Source organism: Neoarius graeffei, chromosome 25 (assembly GCF_027579695.1).
Source record: "Neoarius graeffei isolate fNeoGra1 chromosome 25, fNeoGra1.pri, whole genome shotgun sequence".
NCBI lineage: Eukaryota > Metazoa > Chordata > Actinopteri > Siluriformes > Ariidae > Neoarius > Neoarius graeffei.
Window position 1 is genome coordinate 9,742,463 of NC_083593.1, and position 18,568 is coordinate 9,761,030.

An 18,568-nucleotide genomic window follows, 5' to 3' on the forward strand; every position below is an offset into this window, starting at 1 on the left:
CTCATATAAACACTCCTGTGCACTATTTATGAATAAATTACAACCCCAATTCCAAAAAAGTTGGGACAAAGTATAAATTGTAAATAAAAACAGAATGCAATGATGTGTAAGTTTCCAAATTCCATATTTTATTCAGAATAGAACATAGATGGCATATCAAATGTTTAAACTGAGAAAATGTATCATTTAAAGAGAAAAATTAGGTGATTTTAAATTTCATGACCACAACACATCTCAAAAAAGTTGGGACAAGGCCATGTTTATCACTGTGAGACATCCCCTTTTCTCTTTACAACAGTCTGTAAACGTCTGGGGACTGAGGAGACAAGTTGCTCAAGTTTAGGGATAGGAATGTTAACCCATTCTTGTCTAATGTAGGATTCTAGTTGCTCAACTGTCTTAGGTCTTTTTTGTCATATCTTCCGTTTTATGATGCGCCAAATGTTTTCTGTGGGTGAAAGATCTGGACTGCAGGCTGGCCAGTTCAGTACCCGGACCCTTCTTCTACGCAGCCATGATGCTGTAATTGATGCAGTATGTGGTTTGGCATTGTCATGCTGGAAAATGCAAGGTCTTCCCTGAAAGAGACGTCGTCTGGATGGGAGCATATGTTGCTCTAGAACCTGGATATACCTTTCAGCATTGATGGTGTCTTTCCAGATGTGTAAGCTGCCCATGCCACACGCACTAATGCAACCCCATACCATCAGAGATGCAGGCTTCTGAACTGAGCGCTGATAACAACTTGGGTCGTCCTTCTCTTCTTTAGTCCGAATGACACGGCGTCCCTGATTTCCATAAAGAACTTCAAATTTTGATTCGTCTGACCACAGAACAGTTTTCCACTTTGCCACAGTCCATTTTAAATGAGCCTTGGCCCAGAGAAGACGTCTGCGCTTCTGGATCGTGTTTAGATACGGCTTCTTCTTTGAACTATAGAGTTTTAGCTGGCGACGGCGGATGGCACGGTGAATTGTGTTCACAGATAATGTTCTCTGGAAATATTCCTGAGCCCATTTTGTGATTTCCAATACAGAAGCATGCCTGTATGTGATGCAGTGCCGTCTAAGAGCCCGAAAATCATGGGCACCCAGTATGGTTTTCCGGCCTTGACCCTTACGCACAGAGATTCTTCCAGATTCTCTGAATCTTTTGATGATATTATGCACTGTAGATGATGATCTGTTCAAACTCTTTGCAATTTTACACTGTCGAACTCCTTTCTGATATTGCTCCACTATTTGTCGGCGCAGAATTAGGGGGATTGGTGATCCTCTTCCCATCTTTACTTCTGAGAGCCGCTGCCACTCCAAGATGCTCTTTTTATACCCAGTCATGTTAATGACCTATTGCCAATTGACCTAATGAGTTGCAATTTGGTCCTCCAGCTGTTCCTTGTTTGTAGCTTTAACTTTTCCAGCCTCTTATTGCCCCTGTCCCAACTTTTTTGAGATGTGTTGCTGTCATGAAATTTCAAATGAGTCAATATTTGGCATGAAATTTCAAAATGTCTCACTTTCGACATTTGATATGTTGTCTATGTTCTGTTGTGAATACAATATCAGTTTTTGAGATTTGTAAATTATTGCATTCCGTTTTTATTTACAATTTGTACTTTGTCCCAACTTTTTTGGAATCGGGGTTGTACATGGAAATGGGCGGCATGGTGGTGTAGTGGTTAGCGCTGTCGCCTCACAGCAAGAAGGTCCTGGGTTCGAGCCCCGTGGCCGGCGAGGGCCTTTCTGTGCGGAGTTTGCATGTTCTCCCCGTGTCCGTGTGGGTTTCCTCCAGGTGCTCCGGTTTCCCCCACAGTCCAAAGACATGCAGGTTAGGTTAACTGGTGACTCTAAATTGACCGTAGGTGTGAATGTGAGTGTGAATGGTTGTCTGTGTCTATGTGTCAGCCCTGTGATGACCTGGCGACTTGTCCAGGGTGTACCCCGCCTTTCGCCCGTAGTCAGCCGGGATAGGCTCCAGCTTGCCTGCGACCCTGTAGAACAGGATAAAGCGGCTAGAGATGATGAGATGAGATTTACATGGAAATTGGTGGCACATAGATGGTTGTGTACTGAATACAAAGTTTGAAAAATTAATAAAAACAAATTATGAAAATGAGTATTTAATTAGTATTAGTAATGCTAATTAAGTAAACCATTAAATCGGTACACTCAATAAAAAAGTAATAAAAGATTATTTCTAATCCCCTCTTTGTGCTCTGTACGTTTGTATTTCTCAAAAGTCGGGTCTACTAGTGTTTCTATGAAAGAATATAAATGATAATATTCACAGCTTTCAAGGCGAGCCTCGAAAAAACTGTCTGATCCACATCCAATAAACAATTCACATTAACTGAACTGAAACTGACACTCGCGTTTCTGACTTCCGGTTTTTTAAAATATCATTCCGACCACTAAGATCTCAATATTTTTCATCAAAACAACTCCAGTTATATTCTAAACTAGTTATTTATTTACATGAATCAGTTTGATTTGAGAAAAATAAGTAGGTAAAGCTATGAAAACTCACTTCAAGCCTCCCGTGAATCATAACATCACAACTAGCTGATGGAAAATTTTGCTGAATCCTTCATCAGAAACACTGAGAGCGAGAGAACATCACTGTAAAAGTTATCTGATTGATATTCATGAGTAATCCAGTCAGAAACCGATCAGAAGAGAGAGAGAGAGAGCCTGAGCGCTTTCCCGTGACTCAAAAAGAAAAGCACCGTCAGTTTCCGGACGTCCCGCGAGCAGAGAGTGAACTCTGTTGTACCAACTTCAACCTGCCGTTACTCCCAAAGTACTGAATGAAATGCATTTCTTTGGAAAGCAGAGATTATAAGATGTTTAATGATCGTATTCATGATAGACAATATACAAGAGTTAAGCGATGACAGATTTGGAAACTTAGATGAGCGTCTGCATTGACAATTTTCACAGCACGGCCAGCGAGCGTCTGATATGCCTACCTGTACTATATGGCTATATGGTGAAGCATGGTGGTGGCAGCATCATCCTATGGGAGTGCTTCTCAATAGCTGGAATGAGGACACTGGTCAGAATCGATGGAAGGATGAACGCAGCCAAATATCCAAATATGAAGAAAACCTGCTCCAGAGTAGACAGGACCTCATACTCAGGCGACAGATCACTTTTCAGAATGATGGCCTGATATATAGATATATATAGACAAGACAGTGCTGGAGGGCCTGCGGAACAAGTCTTTGAATGTCCTTAAATGGCTCAACCAAAACCGAGACTTGAACTTTATAGAATATGCTCCGCTTTTAATCTGATTGAGCTTGAAAGGATCTTCCTGGAAGAATGTGAGAAACTCAAGAAATCTTGATGTGCAAGGCTTGTAGAGATTTACCCAAGAAGAGTCAAAGCTGGAATTTCGCCAAAGAACACCTTTGTGTTCTGCAAAGTACTGAGTACAGGGTTTCTTTTTTTTTCCCTTTTTTTTTTTGAATGACAAATTTCTAAACATTTTCCTTTTTTGTCATTATGGATTCCCGAGTATAGACTAATGAATATACAGTTATTCAGTTTTAAATTAAATCGAAAACAATAATGTTGTAAGTATTCAAAAAGCAGTCTGAATACCAGTGGCACGGTAATGTAGTGGTTAGCGCTGTTGCCTCACAGCAAGAAGGTCCTGGGTTCGAGCCCCGTGGCCGGCGAGGGCCTTTCTGTGCGGAGTTTGCATGTTCTCCCCGTGTCCGCGTGGGTTTCCTCCGGGTGCTCCGGTTTCCCCCACAGTCCAAAGACATGCAGGTTAGGTTAACTGGTGACTCTAAATTGACCGTAGGTGTGAATGTGAGTGTGAACGGTTGTCTGTGTCTATGTGTCAGCCCTGTGATGACCTGGCGACTTGTCCAGGGTGTACCCCGCCTTTCGCCCGTAGTCAGCTGGGATAGGCTCCAGCTTGCCTGCGACCCTGTAGGACAGAATAAAGCAGCTAGAGATAATGAGATGAGATGAGTCTGAATACTTTGGGAACCCTCTATAATAAAAAAAAGGATTTTTTTTAGAAAGATTTCTTTTACTTTGCATATTTTGATGCCTTGTATTTAAATGAGGGACTCAGCAAAAACAGCAGAAGCATCACAATCTTGAAAAAGAGCAATATGGGTAATGACGCATCATGCTATTCTTTTCGATACAGTATTGGTTCATGTTTGCTTCGCACGGACTGTCCACATGCTGAGACAGTCTGAAGTCATCTCATCTCATCTAATTATCTCTAGCCGCTTTATCCTGTTCTACAGGGTCGGAAGCAAGCTGGAGCCTATCCCAGCTGACTACGGGCGAAAGGCGGGGTACACCCTGGACAAGTCGCCAGGTCATCACAGGGCTGACACATAGACACAGACAACCATTCACACTCACATTCACACCTACGCTCAATTTAGAGTCACCAGTTAACCTAACCTGCATGTCTTTGGACTGTGGGGGAAACCGGAGCACCCGGAGGAAACCCACGCGGACACGGGGAGAACATGCAAACTCCACACAGAAAGGCCCTCACCGGCCACGGGGCTTGAACCCGGACCTTCTTGCTGTGAGGCGACAGTGCTAACCACTACACCACCGTGCCACCAGTCTGAAGTCATTTTGAATATTAGCACGCTCTGAAGTATCAGTAACACTCACAATAGCATGGCCAATGCCCAGAAAACAAAGCACCAGAAAATAATGAGATTTGAACTTTTTCTCTTCAGCCAGAACTACAAGCCAAGTTCTTTTTTTTTCTCAGGAAACAAATCCATATGACTTGGCAGAAAACAGTGGATCCATATGTGCTTCTTGTGCAGAGTAAGCTACCTTATTTCTGGGCTGAAAAAAAAAAGTGCAAGATGAAACGTTCCAAATCACCGACGCACCAGTGAACCACTGAGTGAACTGTTTAGTAATGGATGCCAGCAAGAGCTGCAATTTCACAAGTCATCAAACTGTGAGAAAGCAGTTGTACAACCAAATGTGGCTGAACACAGCCAAGTAGTTTACACTCCCCAACCCAATTCATACTTTTAAAAAATGCATATCTGTTTACGGCGGCACGGTGGTGTAGTGGTTAGCGCTGTCGCCTCACAGCAAGAAGGTCCGGGTTCGAGCCCCGGGGTCGGCGAGGGCCTTTCTGTGCGGAGTTTGCATGTTCTCCCCGTGTCCGTGTGGGTTTCCTCCGGGTGCTCCGGTTTCCCCCACAGTCCAAAGACATGCAGGTTAGGTTAACTGGTGACTCTAAATTGAGCGTAGGTGTGAATGTGAGTGTGAATGGTTGTCTGTGTCTATGTGTCAGCCCTGTGATGACCTGGCGACTTGTCCAGGGTGTACCCCGCCTTTCGCCCATAGTCAGCTGGGATAGGCTCCAGCTTGCCTGCGACCCTGTAGAACAGGATAAAGTGGCTACAGATAATGAGATGAGATGAGAAAAGGTCTGATCGTGTGATCAGTACCACTAGAGTGCTAACATCGGGCCGTATTCAGTCAGTGCCTTCATTTCAAAAGATGTCGATATTTATGCAGGGAACCGTCTTCATATTCAGAGTCAGTTTACGCAGGTGCTTGAGTCGATTTTGTAGTTCTTGAGTTGCATCAACAGTACTGTGCAAAAGTCTTAGGCACACTGTTTTGTTTTGTTTTTTCATGCAAACTTTGTTATGGATTTCTATTTTATGACTTTGACATTGGTGGTGTAGTGGTTAGCGCTGTCGCCTCACAGCAAGAAGGTCCGGGTTTGAGCCCTGTGGCCGGCGAGGGCCTTTCTGTGCGGAGTTTGCATGTTCTCCCCGTGTCCGCGTGGGTTTCCTCCAGGTGCTCCGGTTTCCCCCACAGTCCAAAGACATGCAGGTTAGGTTAACTGGTGACTCTAAATTGACCGTAGGTGTGAATGTGAGTGTGAATGGTTGTCTGTGTCTATGTGTCAGCCCTGTGATGACCTGGCGACTTGTCCAGGGTGTACCCCGCCTTTCGCCCGTAGTCAGCTGGGATAGGCTCCAGCTTGCCCGCGACCCTGCACAGGATAAGCGGTTACGGATAATGGATGGATGGGTTTTAGTGCAAAATTAAGGAGCAAGTGTGACAAAATGTCCAGAAGAACTGTGTCTGGTTCTGTAAGATGCTCAGTAAAACCTACAGCTCATTTCCCTATAAAGCTGCACTCATTGTACCTGAGACTACAATTTTTTTTTATAGCAAAGAGTCGTCTCACACCAAATATTGACTTTGTTTCATTTATCGTGGTTTACTGCTTACTGTTTATAGCATTTTTTAAAGTTGAAACATTTCATTTCATTATTTTTAAGCCATTTTTGGTCTAGAGCATTTCTTTAAATCTGCCTAAGACTTCTGCACAGGACTGTAGTTCTGTCAGCATGGCTGTCCCAGTCATTACCAAGCCTTTTGTTTCTCGTGTTTGTTCTTATATTCTGGTTTTTGACCCTGTTTTTGGTTTTGTCATTTTTAGATCACCTGACCTTTGCCTGTTCCTCAGTGTTTCAGAGTTTACTGCCTGTTTTTGCTTGCATCCACCTCCACTTCATTACAGAATACTTTGCCTCTACCATGGATACAGCAGAAAAGCGAGTGTGGCGTAACGCCAGGATCACCATGCCGGCGTGCGACTCCGTGCATTTTCCCCAACGCTGGCCTGTGTCTACTCCACCTCCCTACGAGAGCATTGAATACCCTCCTAATGGGTACTTCCTGCAATGCCTCCTTTATTATGTGACCCTGTTGGAGCTTAAAACGGGGGAAAATGAATGGATGAAATTCATGTTGTCTCCACTCACAGGCCCTGCATGCCAGTGGGCCAAATCTCTTGTGACAAATCAAACATTCATGCCTACAAAGCCTCATAGAGTTCTGTGTCATGCTCGAGTCCCTGTTCTTGACTCTCTGGACCAAGGACTGCCCCAGAAATTTTTGTCACGGTGTACTAGAACTCTGCCCAGAGGTTGGGGGCGACCTCCACCCAAGAACTCAGGCCAGATGCCGTCATGTCGTCAAGATATTATTAAAACAAGGTCATGAAACATGACTTGATCATGTTTATAAGTAGCTCAAATAAATAATTCCAGTGTTTTCAACTGCTCTCATTGAATTCAGAACTGAATGCAGAACAACACACTTTTTGCAGAATTAAAACGCTTATCCGTTCTTGAGATATTACAAATCAGAGATTGAAAAAAAACGGCTTAATTTTTAGAAAACTGCCGTAATATTCTGTCTGAGGATCACATGGTCCAAAATGGGCCTCATTAGCCAATGAGATCAAATATGTTTTTTTCTTAAAGGCGTCGTGCGGTAATTTCAGCAATCAGGCTATATCATGTGTCAAAATGTCGGGTTTGGTGGGTTATTCAAGCCCCTCAGTTTCCCGCGATCTCAGTGTCACGATGCGCCCGCTACAAGCATTTAAAGTTGACGCGCACAGCCAAATTTAGGCAGCCAGCCGTTAACTAGGTCAACTTATGTGTGACGTCATACCAGTAACCTCCCTTGGGTGATGCTGGCCTGTCGCCATGTTTTCTCTATACCGTGCGTTTACCAGAGTTGTTTACATTGCGGATTTTGTGGATTTATTCAGTTTGTGGATAGTTTTGAACACTCAAAACACTATGAAATGATGTATTAATATTCTGTGATACAAAATGCCTAATCGGTGTATTGTGTTTGGCTGTAACAACGAACACTGAACACTATTTGTGACTGTTGTTATCAATGGATCTGATTTCAAGGTCATGGCTAGGTATTGATAGAAAAAAAATATTTTTTTAAAAACACATGTTTTAAGTGTTTCTATGTATCAATCATTAATTGTACAAAATGATTTTCATACATTTATGTATTTGTCATATCTTTCTTTGTCACATGAAGTGTTGTCTTGATAACATATGTGGCACATAATTTTAGCAGGCGGCACGGTGGTGTAGTGGTTAGCGCTGTCGCCTCACAGCAAGAAGGTCCTGGGTTTGAGCCCCATGGCCGGCGAGGGCCTTTCTGTGCGGAGTTTGCATGTTGTCTGCGTGGGTTTCCTCCGGGTGCTCCGGTTTCCCCCACAGTCCAAAGACATGCAGGTTAGGTTAACTGGTGACTCTAAATTGACCGTAGGTGTGAATGGGTGTCTATGTGTCAGTCCTGTGATGACCTGGCGACTTGTCCAGGGTGTACCCCGCCTTTCGCCCGTAGTCAGCTGGGATAGGCTCCAGCTTGCCTGCGACCCTGTAGAAGGATAATGCGGCTAGAGATAATGAGATGAGATAATTTTAGCAAATGGATGGCAGAAGATTAATTGAAAGATTTATGCCACAGAGCTGCCTTTAACTAATAATTATCACTTATTACTGACGATTGTACGTTTACTAAACAATACAATACAAAGCTCAATACTCCCAGCCTATAACATACTGAATATCAAGTTAAAATCAACCGCAATAAAAGGAAAATGATGAAAACTGGAATATCAAGGGGTCTACTGTATCAGAAGGCCCACTGCATTTCGCGAGATCGCAAGCTGTCAAGTTGCTAGAATTCAATCTTTCTAGCTATACTTTCACCCCCTACAGCTATCAGTATTACACATAATCATAGATTAATCACACAGCATTCTAATTCAAGTGAAAATGGTCTTTAAAAATACACACAAGTAGTGATTTAGTCAGAGAAACCAACCAAAACAAGTCTTCAAGTCGCCGGTCTTCTTCATTCCCGTCTTCGTTTCTGTCGTCGTCAGAACTGTCCTCATTTTCTTCTGAAGATGAGCGCTCAGGTTCAAATCTGTAAGGCTGGATACCACCAGGACATTCAGCTGTCAAAATCTCTACTTGTGGGCCATTTTCTTCTTCTGTATCGGTAAAATCAAAGCTAATTTCCTCAGCATCGCTCCTATTTTCTGGTGTGTCCGCCATTGCAACTGCACCGAGTGGTTACTGGTATGACGTCACGCAGTTGTTCCATTGACCGAGAGGGGGCGCTGCGAACGCGGGAAATTTCAAGTGATGGGCATGACCAAATAAGGACCGATTACAACTGCGGGAAGCTTTTGAAAAATCGACGGTCAATTTATTTCGAATCTCGAAAGCATTCTGGTGCAGAATAATGCGACTTTTATCGCCACTGCGTGACGCCTTTAATAACTTTTTAATTTTTCAAGATATTTACATGGAAATTGGCGGGCACACAGATGGTTGTATACTGAATACAAAGTTTGAAAAATTAATCAAAACAAGTTGTGAAAATTGGTATTTAATTAGTATTAATTATGCTAATTTGGTCAAAACATTACATCGGTACACTCAATAAAGAAGTAATAAAAGATTATTTCTAATCCCCTCTTTGTGCTCTGTAGGCCTTTGTATTTCTCAAAAGTAGGCCCTACTAGTGTTTATATGAAAGAATATAAATGATAATATTCACAGCTTTCAAGGCGAACCTCGAAAAAACTGTCTGATCCACATCCAATAAACAATTCACATTAACTGAACTCAAATTGACACTTTATTTTTACTTTACTTTAATTGCATTTGGCAGACGCTTTTTAAACCCAAAGCGACTTACAATCGAGAACATAAACAATAGCAATCAAGAATCATAAACAATCAAGGATATAAACAGACATAAAAAGTAGGAGTACTGTAGATCATCATACAAGAACAGTAAATAACATCATGCAGTAAGAATGTCACGAAACAGATAAGTTTTTACTAACTTCTTGAAGGATGATAGAGATGACCCTTGTCTAATGGCTAGTGGTAACTCGTTCCACCATTGAGGGACAATCACTGAGAACAGCTTAGACTGGGAACGTTTTGTGTAGACAGGAGATATGGCTAGACGGTTCTTGTTGAAAGAGCGCAACGACCTGGTAGGGACATATGGCTTCAATAAGATATTCAAATATGCCGGGGCAGTTCCTAAGATAGTTTTGTAGGCGAGAGTTAGGGCTTTGTGCTTAATCCAAGCTGCCACCGGTAGCCAGTGCAAATCAATAAATAGAGGGGTAACATGAGCCCTCTTTGGTTGAGTAAATATAAGGCGAGCTGCCGCATTCTGGACCATTTGCAGTGGTTTTATTGCACAAGCAGGTAGGCCTGCCAGAAGAGAATTGCAATAGTTCAGACGGGAAATTACCATGGCCTGTACCAGGAGCTGAGTGGCATATTGAGTCAGGTACGGTCTGATTTTTTGTATGTTGAACAGCGTAAATCGACATGATTTAGCCACTGATACAATATGGTTAGAAAATGATAGATGGTCATCTATCATGACTCCCAGGTTTTTGGCGACCTTATTTGGGGCAACTGTAACAGGGCCCAGCTTAAGATTGATGTTATGACTGATTGACTCTTTGGCTGGAATTACTAGAAGCTCCGTTTTAGACAAGTTCAGCTGCAGGTGATGTTCCTTCATCCACGTTGAGAGGTCTGCAAAGCAGTCTGAGATGCGTGCAGAGATTGTAGAGTCTTCCAGCCGGAACGACAGGTACATCTGGGTATCATCGGCATAACAGTGGTAGGAGAACCCGTGTGAGCGGATGACACCTCCCAAAGAGGTGGTGTACATCACTTGACACTTGTGTTTCTGACTTTGTTTTTTTTTTTAAATCTCATTCCGACCACTAAGATCTCAATATTTTTCATCAAAAATATATAACTACAGTTATATTCTAAAATAGTTATTTACATTAAGCAGTTCGATTTAAAAAAAAATAAGTAGGTAAAGCTATGAAAACTCGCTTCAAAGCCTCCCGTGAATCATAACATCACAACTAGCAGACGGAAAACTTTGCTGAATCCTTCATCAGAAACAGTGAGAGTGAGAGAACGTCACTATAAAAGTTATCTGACTGACCGATCAGAAGAGAGAGAGAGAGAGAGAGCCTGAGCGCTTTCCTGTGACTCAAAAAGAAAAGCACCGGCAGTTTCCCGACGTCCCGCGAGCAAAGAGTGAACTCTGCTGTACCGACTTCAACCTGCCGTTACTCCCAAAGTACCGAATGAGAAATTTCTTTGGAAAGCAGAGACTATAAGCTTTTTAATTATCGTATTCATGATAGAAAATATTCAAGAGTTAAAAAATGACAGATTTGGAAACTTGGACGAGTGTCTGCATGGGCAATTTTCACAGCACAGCCAGCGAGCTTCTAATACGCCTACTGTAAAGAAGGATAAGCTGACCTATGCTGACAGCTCACTTTAAGTAAGTGCCGTTCATAATTTTGCCTATAAACTGTTAACTCCTCGAGATCAGTAATGTCTTTGATTAAGATGTTGTGTCCTATGATATGCTCAGCAGGGATAATGTTATTAGTTAATTAGTAGCGTTATATTTATGTTTTTAATAATAGGCCTATTCGCATTTTTTATTTTTTTTTAAATCCCATTAACTCCTCACTATGTGTGCTTAACCCAGCTCGGTATACAACCCATTCTTGACTTGGTACCCAAATTTCAGCATCCATCCATCCATCCATTCATCTATCCATCCATCCATCGTTCAAAAGTTTGGGGTCACTTTGAAATGTCCTTATTTTTGAAAGAAAAGCACTGTTCTTTTCAATGACGATCACTTTAAACTAATCAGAAATACACTCTATACATTGCTAATGTGGTAAATGACTATTCTAGCTGCAAATGTCTGGTTTTTGGTGCAATATCTCCATAGGTGTATAGAGGCCCATTTCCAGCAACTCTCACTCCAGTGTTCTAATGGTACAATGTGTTTGCTCATTGCCTCAGAAGGCTAATGGATGATTAGAAAACCCTTGTACAATCATGTTAGCACAGCTGAACACAGTTGAGCTCTTTAGAGAAGCTATAAAACTGACCTTCCTTTGAGCAGATTGAGTTTCTGGAGCATCACATTTGTGGGGTTGATTAAATGCTCAAAATGGCCAGAAAAATGTCTTGACTATATTTTCTATTCATTTTACAACTTATGGTGGTAAATAAAAGTGTGACTTTTCATGGAAAACACAAAATTGTCTGGGTGACCCCAAACTTTTGAATGGTAGTGTGTGTGTGTGTGTGTATATATATATATATATATATATATATATATATATATATATATATATATATATATATATACACAACCCCGATTCTAAAAAAGTTGGGACAAAGTACAAATTGTAAATAAAAACAGAATGCAATGATGTGGAAGTTTCAAAATTCCATATTTTATTCAGAATAGAACATAGATGACATATCAAATGTTTAAACTGAGAAAATGTATCATTTAAAGAGAAAAATTAGGTGATTTTAAATTTCATGACAACAACACATCTCAAAAAAGTTGGGACAAGGCCCTGTTTACCACTGTGAGACATCCCCTTTTCTCTTTACAACAGTCTGTAAACGTCTGGGGACTGAGGAGACAAGTTGCTCAAGTTTAGGGATAGGAATGTTAACCCATTCTTGTCTAATGTAGGATTCTAGTTGCTCAACTGTCTTAGGTCTTTTTTGTCGTATCTTCCGTTTTATGATGCGCCAAATGTTTTCTATGGGTGAAAGATCTGGACTGCAGCCTGGCCAGTTCAGTACCCGGACCCTTCTTCTACGCAGCCATGATGCTGTAATTGATGCAGTATGTGGTTTGGCATTGTCATGTTGGAAAGTGCAAGGTCTTCCCTGAAAGAGATGTCGTCTGGATGGGAGCATATGTTGCTCTAGAACCTGGATATACCTTTCAGCATTGATGGTGTCTTTCCAGATGTGTAAGCTGCCCATGTTACACGCACTAATGCAACCCCATACCATCAGAGATGCAGGCTTCTGAACTGAGCACTGATAACAACTTGGGTCGTCCTTCTCCTCTTTAGTCCGAATGACACGGCGTCCCTGATTTCCATAAAGAACTTCGAATTTTGATTCGTCTGATCACAGAACAGTTTTCCACTTTGCCACAGTCCATTTTAAATGAGCCTTGGCCCAGAGAAGACGTCTGCGCTTCTGGATCATGTTTAGATACGGCTTCTTCTTTGAACTATAGAGTTTTAGCTGGCAACGGTGGATGGCACGGTGAATTGTGTTCACAGATAATGTTCTCTGGAAATATTCCTGAGCCCATTTTGTGATTTCCAATACAGAAGCATGCCTGTATGTGATGCAGTGCCGTCTAAGGGCCCGAAGATCACGGGCACCCAGTATGGTTTTCCAGCCTTGACCCTTACGCAGAGATTCTTCCAGATTCTCTGAATCTTTTGATGATATTATGCACTGTAGATGATGATCTGTTCAAACTCTTTGCAATTTTACACTGTCGAACTCCTTTCTGATATTGCTCCCCTATTTGTCGGCGCAGAATTAGGGGGATTGGTGATCCTCTTCCCATCTTTACTTCTGAGAGCCGCTGCCACTCCAAGATGCTCTTTTTATACCCAGTCATGTTAATGACCTATTGCCAGTTGACCTAATGAGTTGCAATTTGGTCCTCCAGCTGTTCCTTTTTTGTACCTTTAACTTTTCCAGCCTCTTATTGCCCCTGTCCCAACTTTTTTGAGATGTGTTGCTGTCATGAAATTTTAAAAGAGCCAATATTTGGCATGAAATTTCAAAATGTCTCACTTTCGACATTTGATATGTTGTCTATGTTCTATTGTGAATACAATATCAGTTTTTGAGATTTGTAAATTATTGCAATCCATTTTTATTTACAATTAGTACTTTGTCCCAACTTTTTTGGAATCGGGGTTGTATATATATATATATATAGTTGTCGTCAATTCTCTCCATCTACAACTTGGCTGAATACACTTGGAGCAGAGTGCTAGCTGCCTTATTGCGTACACATGAGCTACAGTAACAAATGCTTGTGATTGGTTACTGTTGTTGTGATTTGGCCTGCCACCCTTCCCTTCCAGAGAGCCACTCTAGTTATGTGCTTTCTTGGACTCCTGGCCATTGTTGGCTGTCAGGATTTGGATTTGCATGTGGATTTTAACTCCTCATACTTAGTTCAGCAGAAATACGGATTCAGAAAGAAGTACATGAGCGTTTCTGATAAGGGAAATATAAATACCAACATGTTTCTAAGGAATGAGTCCATGAATAATTGTAGTTGGAGTAGCATTAGGCTGCCTGACTTCATAATTTTGCTAAATAATTGATGCATTTAGAGCGCCAATGTAATCCGAACCACATCACTGGCTGTGCGCTGTAATAACTGAATGCCACCCTTCCATTCCGTCGCAATATGCTGGTTGGTGAAAATTTAATACAGATGCCATTGGTGGTGGAGTTCAGAATTGAGGCATGCTTTCAGGAAATCTGTAGGCTGAAATTGAGTGTTAGTTGGGAGGAAGAGAGTTTATGAGTTTCAGTCATTTGGACTTCATGTATCATTGATCAGTGCTGATTTCTTGCCTGGTGCTGGTTGGTAATTATTATGGATTTGCTGTCTGTACTGTTGTGCTGGACTTTCCGGTTTGAAGAAATCCTGATACCATTTTTGGCTCCAAGATATAAGTGTTTGTAGTTTTCATATTGTAATCCTTGAACAAATAACACAGCATGATAAATGATGAAGGTATGATTTTTTTTCTTTTAATCAAGTATTGACCATGATTTATTGGGGAAAAGCTGCACTATGGTTCCTAATATGGTTCCTAAGTACAGTGTCTTGCAAAAGTATTCATCCCCCTTGGTGTTTGTCCTGTTTTGTCGCATTACAAGCTGGAATTAAAATGGATTTTTGGAGGGTTGGCACCATTTGATTTACACAACATGCCGACCACTTTAAAGGTGCAAATTGTTTTTGTTTTGGGTTTTTTTTATTGTGACACAAACAATAATGAAGATGAAAAAACAGAAATCTCGAGGGTGCATAGGTATTCACCTCCTTTCGTATGAAACCCCTAAATAAGAGCTGGTCCAACCAATTCACTTCATAAGTCACATAATTAGTTGATTAAGATCCACTAGTGTGCAATCAAAGTGTCACATGATGTCTGTTTAAATCAACCTGTTCTGGAAGGACCCTGACTCTGCAACACTGCTAAGCAAGCAACATGAAAACCAAGGAGCCTCCAAACAGGTCAGAGACAAAGTTGTGGAGAAGTATAGATCAGGGTTGGGTTATAAAAATTATCCCAAACTTTGAATATCCCACGGAGCTTCATTAAATCCATTATAGCAAAATGGAAAGAATATGGCACCACTACAAACCTGACGAGAGAAGGCCACCCACCAAAACTCACAGACCGGACAAGGAGGGCATTAATCAGAGATGCAACAAAGACACCAAAGATAACACTGAAGGAGCTGCAAAGATCCACAGCGGAGATGGGAGAATCTGTCCATAGGACCAGTTTAAGCCGTACACTCCACAGAGCGGGGCTTTATGGAAGAGTGGCCAGAAAAAAAGTCATTGCTTAAGAAAACATGTTTGGAGTTTGCCCAACAGCATGTGGCAGACTCCCCAAACACATGGAAGAAGATTCTGTGGTCAAATGAGATGAAAATTGAACTTTTTGGCCATCATGGGAAACGCCATGTGTGGTGCAAACCCATCACCCTGAGAACACCATTCCTACAGTGAAGCATGGTGGTGGCAGTATCATGCTGTGGGGATGTTTTTCATCTGCAGGGACAGGAAAGCTGGTCAGAACTGATGGAAAGATGGATGGCACTAAATACAGGGCAATTCTGGAGGAAAACCTGTTTGAGTCGGCCAGAGGTTTGAGACTGGGACGAAGGTTCACGTTCCAGCAGGACAATGACCCTAAAGATACTGCTAAAGCTACACTGGAGTGGTTTAAAGGGAAACATTTAAATATCTTGGAATGGCCTAGTCAAAGCCCAGACCTCAATCCAATTGAGAATCTGTGGTATAACTTAAAGATTGCTGTAGACCAACATAACCCATCTAACTTGAAGGAGTTGGAGCAGTTTTGCCTTGAGGAATGGACAAAAATCCCAGTGGCTAGATGTGCTAAGCTAATAGAAACGTACCCCAAAAGACTTGCAGCTGTAATTGTAGCAGAAGGTGGCTCTACAAAGTATTGACTTTGGGGGGGAGAATACCTATGCACAGTCTAGATTTCTGCTTTTTCCTCTTAACGATTGTTTGTGTCACAATAAAAAAAAAACAACGCATCTTTACTGTAAGTGGTAGGCATGTTGTGTCAATCAAATGTTGCTAACCCCCCAAAAATCCATTTTAATTCCAGCTTGTAATGGGACAAAACAGGACAAACACCAAGGAGGATGAATACTTTTGCAAGAAACTTTCTGTCCCAACATCAACCATGTCTTTCAACCATTTATCAAGTACCATAATATGCACTCTGAGGGGGGAAAAGATTAAAGCTAAATCCCTGTAGATATTTTTTTACCATTTAAAGGTTAACCAAAGACAAAGAGTCCTGATGAATCCTATATTGTTCTTTTCGTAAGTGGTAAAGGACAAGGAGCAGCATAGTGATGCAGAGGTTAGCACTGGTGCCTCACAGCAAGAAGGTTCTGGGCTGACTTTGTACGTTCTCCTTGTGCTTGTGCGGGCTTCTTCCGGGTGCTCCGGTTTCCTCCTACAGTCCAAAGACATGCAGATTAGTTCAGTTAGCTACTCTAAATTGAGTACGAGTGGCTGTCCGTGTCTCCATGTTGGTCCTGCGATGGATTAGTGGTCCGTCCGAGATATACCCCTGATGTCGGCTGGGATTGGCTCCAGCTTTCCTGGTATAGAAAATGAACGTCGGGGTTAACAAAGCTGTGTTTGCTCCTGATGTCACTGGGCAGCATTTAGCCATGCTACATCCATCCATTATCTGTAGTCGTTTATCCTGTGCAGGGTCACGGGCAAGCTGGACTCTATCCCAGCTGACTATGGGCGAGAGGTGGGGTGCACCCTGGACAAGTCACCAGGTTATCGCAGGGCTGAAACAACCATTCACACCTACAGTCAATTTAGAGCCACCAATTAGCCTAACCTGCATGTCTTTAGACTGTGGAGGAAACCCACACAGACACAACATACAAACTCCACACAGAAAGGCTCCTATGGCTGCTGGGCTTGAACCCAGAACCTTCTTGCTGTGAGGTGACAGCACTAACCGCTACACCACCATGCTACATATGCCTGCTAATTATTATTATTTGCTAGTTTTTCCACCGTGTCAGTAAAACGTGTATCAGCACTGCTTTCTGACTTATCAGTTCTGCATTAAGATCTAAAAGTATGGGGGCGTCGTGGCTCAGGTGGATAAGGCACCATACCATAAATCCGGGGACCCGGGTTCGATTCCGGCCCGACGTCATTTCCCGATCTCTCTCTCCTGCTCATTTCCTGTCTCTACACTGTCCTATCCAATAAAGGTTCAAAAAAAAGATCTAAAAGTATTAACAGCAATTTTTTTTTTCAGGAAATTTTCACACTGCAGTGTCACTTGGCAGCCTGCTAGATGACCAACACTGGCATCACGCTAGCATCGAACGACTCCGAGGACACGTTAACTTCACTGTGGACAAAAGCACACAGCAGCTCCAAGTCCCCGAACACCAAAGTCACTTTGAGATTAACGAGGTGCGCCTAGAGCAAGCAGTCTCGAGCTTCTAACACTCTCACAAACAACCTTGCTCTTGCTGTTTCCTTCTCATCCTTACGCAAAGAATAAATTGATCAGGGTGCGAAAATGAATAACGAGTGCTGTTCAGCTCCATGTCCGAGTTGATCACTGTTCACTGTGCTTTGTTATTTATAGAAGTGTCTGTTTACTTACAGCCATAGCATGAATTGGGTGGTGGGTTTTTTTTTTTTAAGAAGCTCAAACAAAAAAACATCAGCTTTAATTCATTATATATCTTCTTGATGTGAAATGGCATCAGGGCAGTTACCGTAAAAGACCATGAAGAACATGCTCTTCATGGTATTTTAACCAATCTGTCTTTGTGTAAATGTGCATGTTTAGAGGAAGCGCGGGCAATTTGATATCAGACTATCATTCTTTCACAAGATCAGTTTCGGTGGCGTTTCGGCTGATGGGACTCAGAGAGAAAACATCAGGAGAAACTTCCACGGCTGTCTGGAGAACGTGCAGTACAACGGTGTCGATGTGATCAGCCTGGCTAAAAGGAAACAACTCGCCGCAGTGGTAAGCAGCGATTGAGTGCTCATGTGTTTTACAGGCGCAGTTGGCCATTTGTAAGTCAAAACATACCGTAACACCCGGATATTTTTTAAATATATTTTTTTAAATGGGCGGCACAGTTGTGGAGTGATTAGCAGTGTCGCCTCACAGCAAGAAGGTTCTGGGTTCAAGCCCAGCGGCTCACAGGGGCCTTTCTGTGCGGGGTTTGCATGTTCTCCCCGTGTCCGCGTGGGTTTCCTCCGGGTGCTCCGGTTTCCCCCACAGTCCAAAGACATGCAGGTTAGGTTAACTGGTGACTCTAAATTGACCGTAGGTGTGAATGTGAGTGTGAATGGTTGGTTGTCTCTGTGTGTCAGGACTTCTGGCGACTTGTCCAGAGTGGACCCCGCCTCTCGCCCATAGTCAGCTGGGATAGGCTCCAGCTTGCCCATGATCCTGTACAGGATAAGCGATTATGGATGGATGGATGGATGGATGGAAA

General features: G+C 42.3%; 1 protein-coding gene across 1 annotated transcript in view; it reads left to right on the plus strand.

The window, feature by feature from the left end:
- The window catches only part of cntnap3 (contactin associated protein family member 3), a 332,581-nt gene that overhangs the window by 142,053 nt on the left and 171,960 nt on the right, over positions 1-18,568 (plus strand). Inside the window, exons 6-7 of the mRNA XM_060909607.1 lie at positions 17,380-17,522; positions 17,953-18,090. Of these exons, the coding sequence (XP_060765590.1) occupies positions 17,380-17,522; positions 17,953-18,090 (281 nt within the window). The remainder of the gene's footprint in view (positions 1-17,379; positions 17,523-17,952; positions 18,091-18,568) is intronic.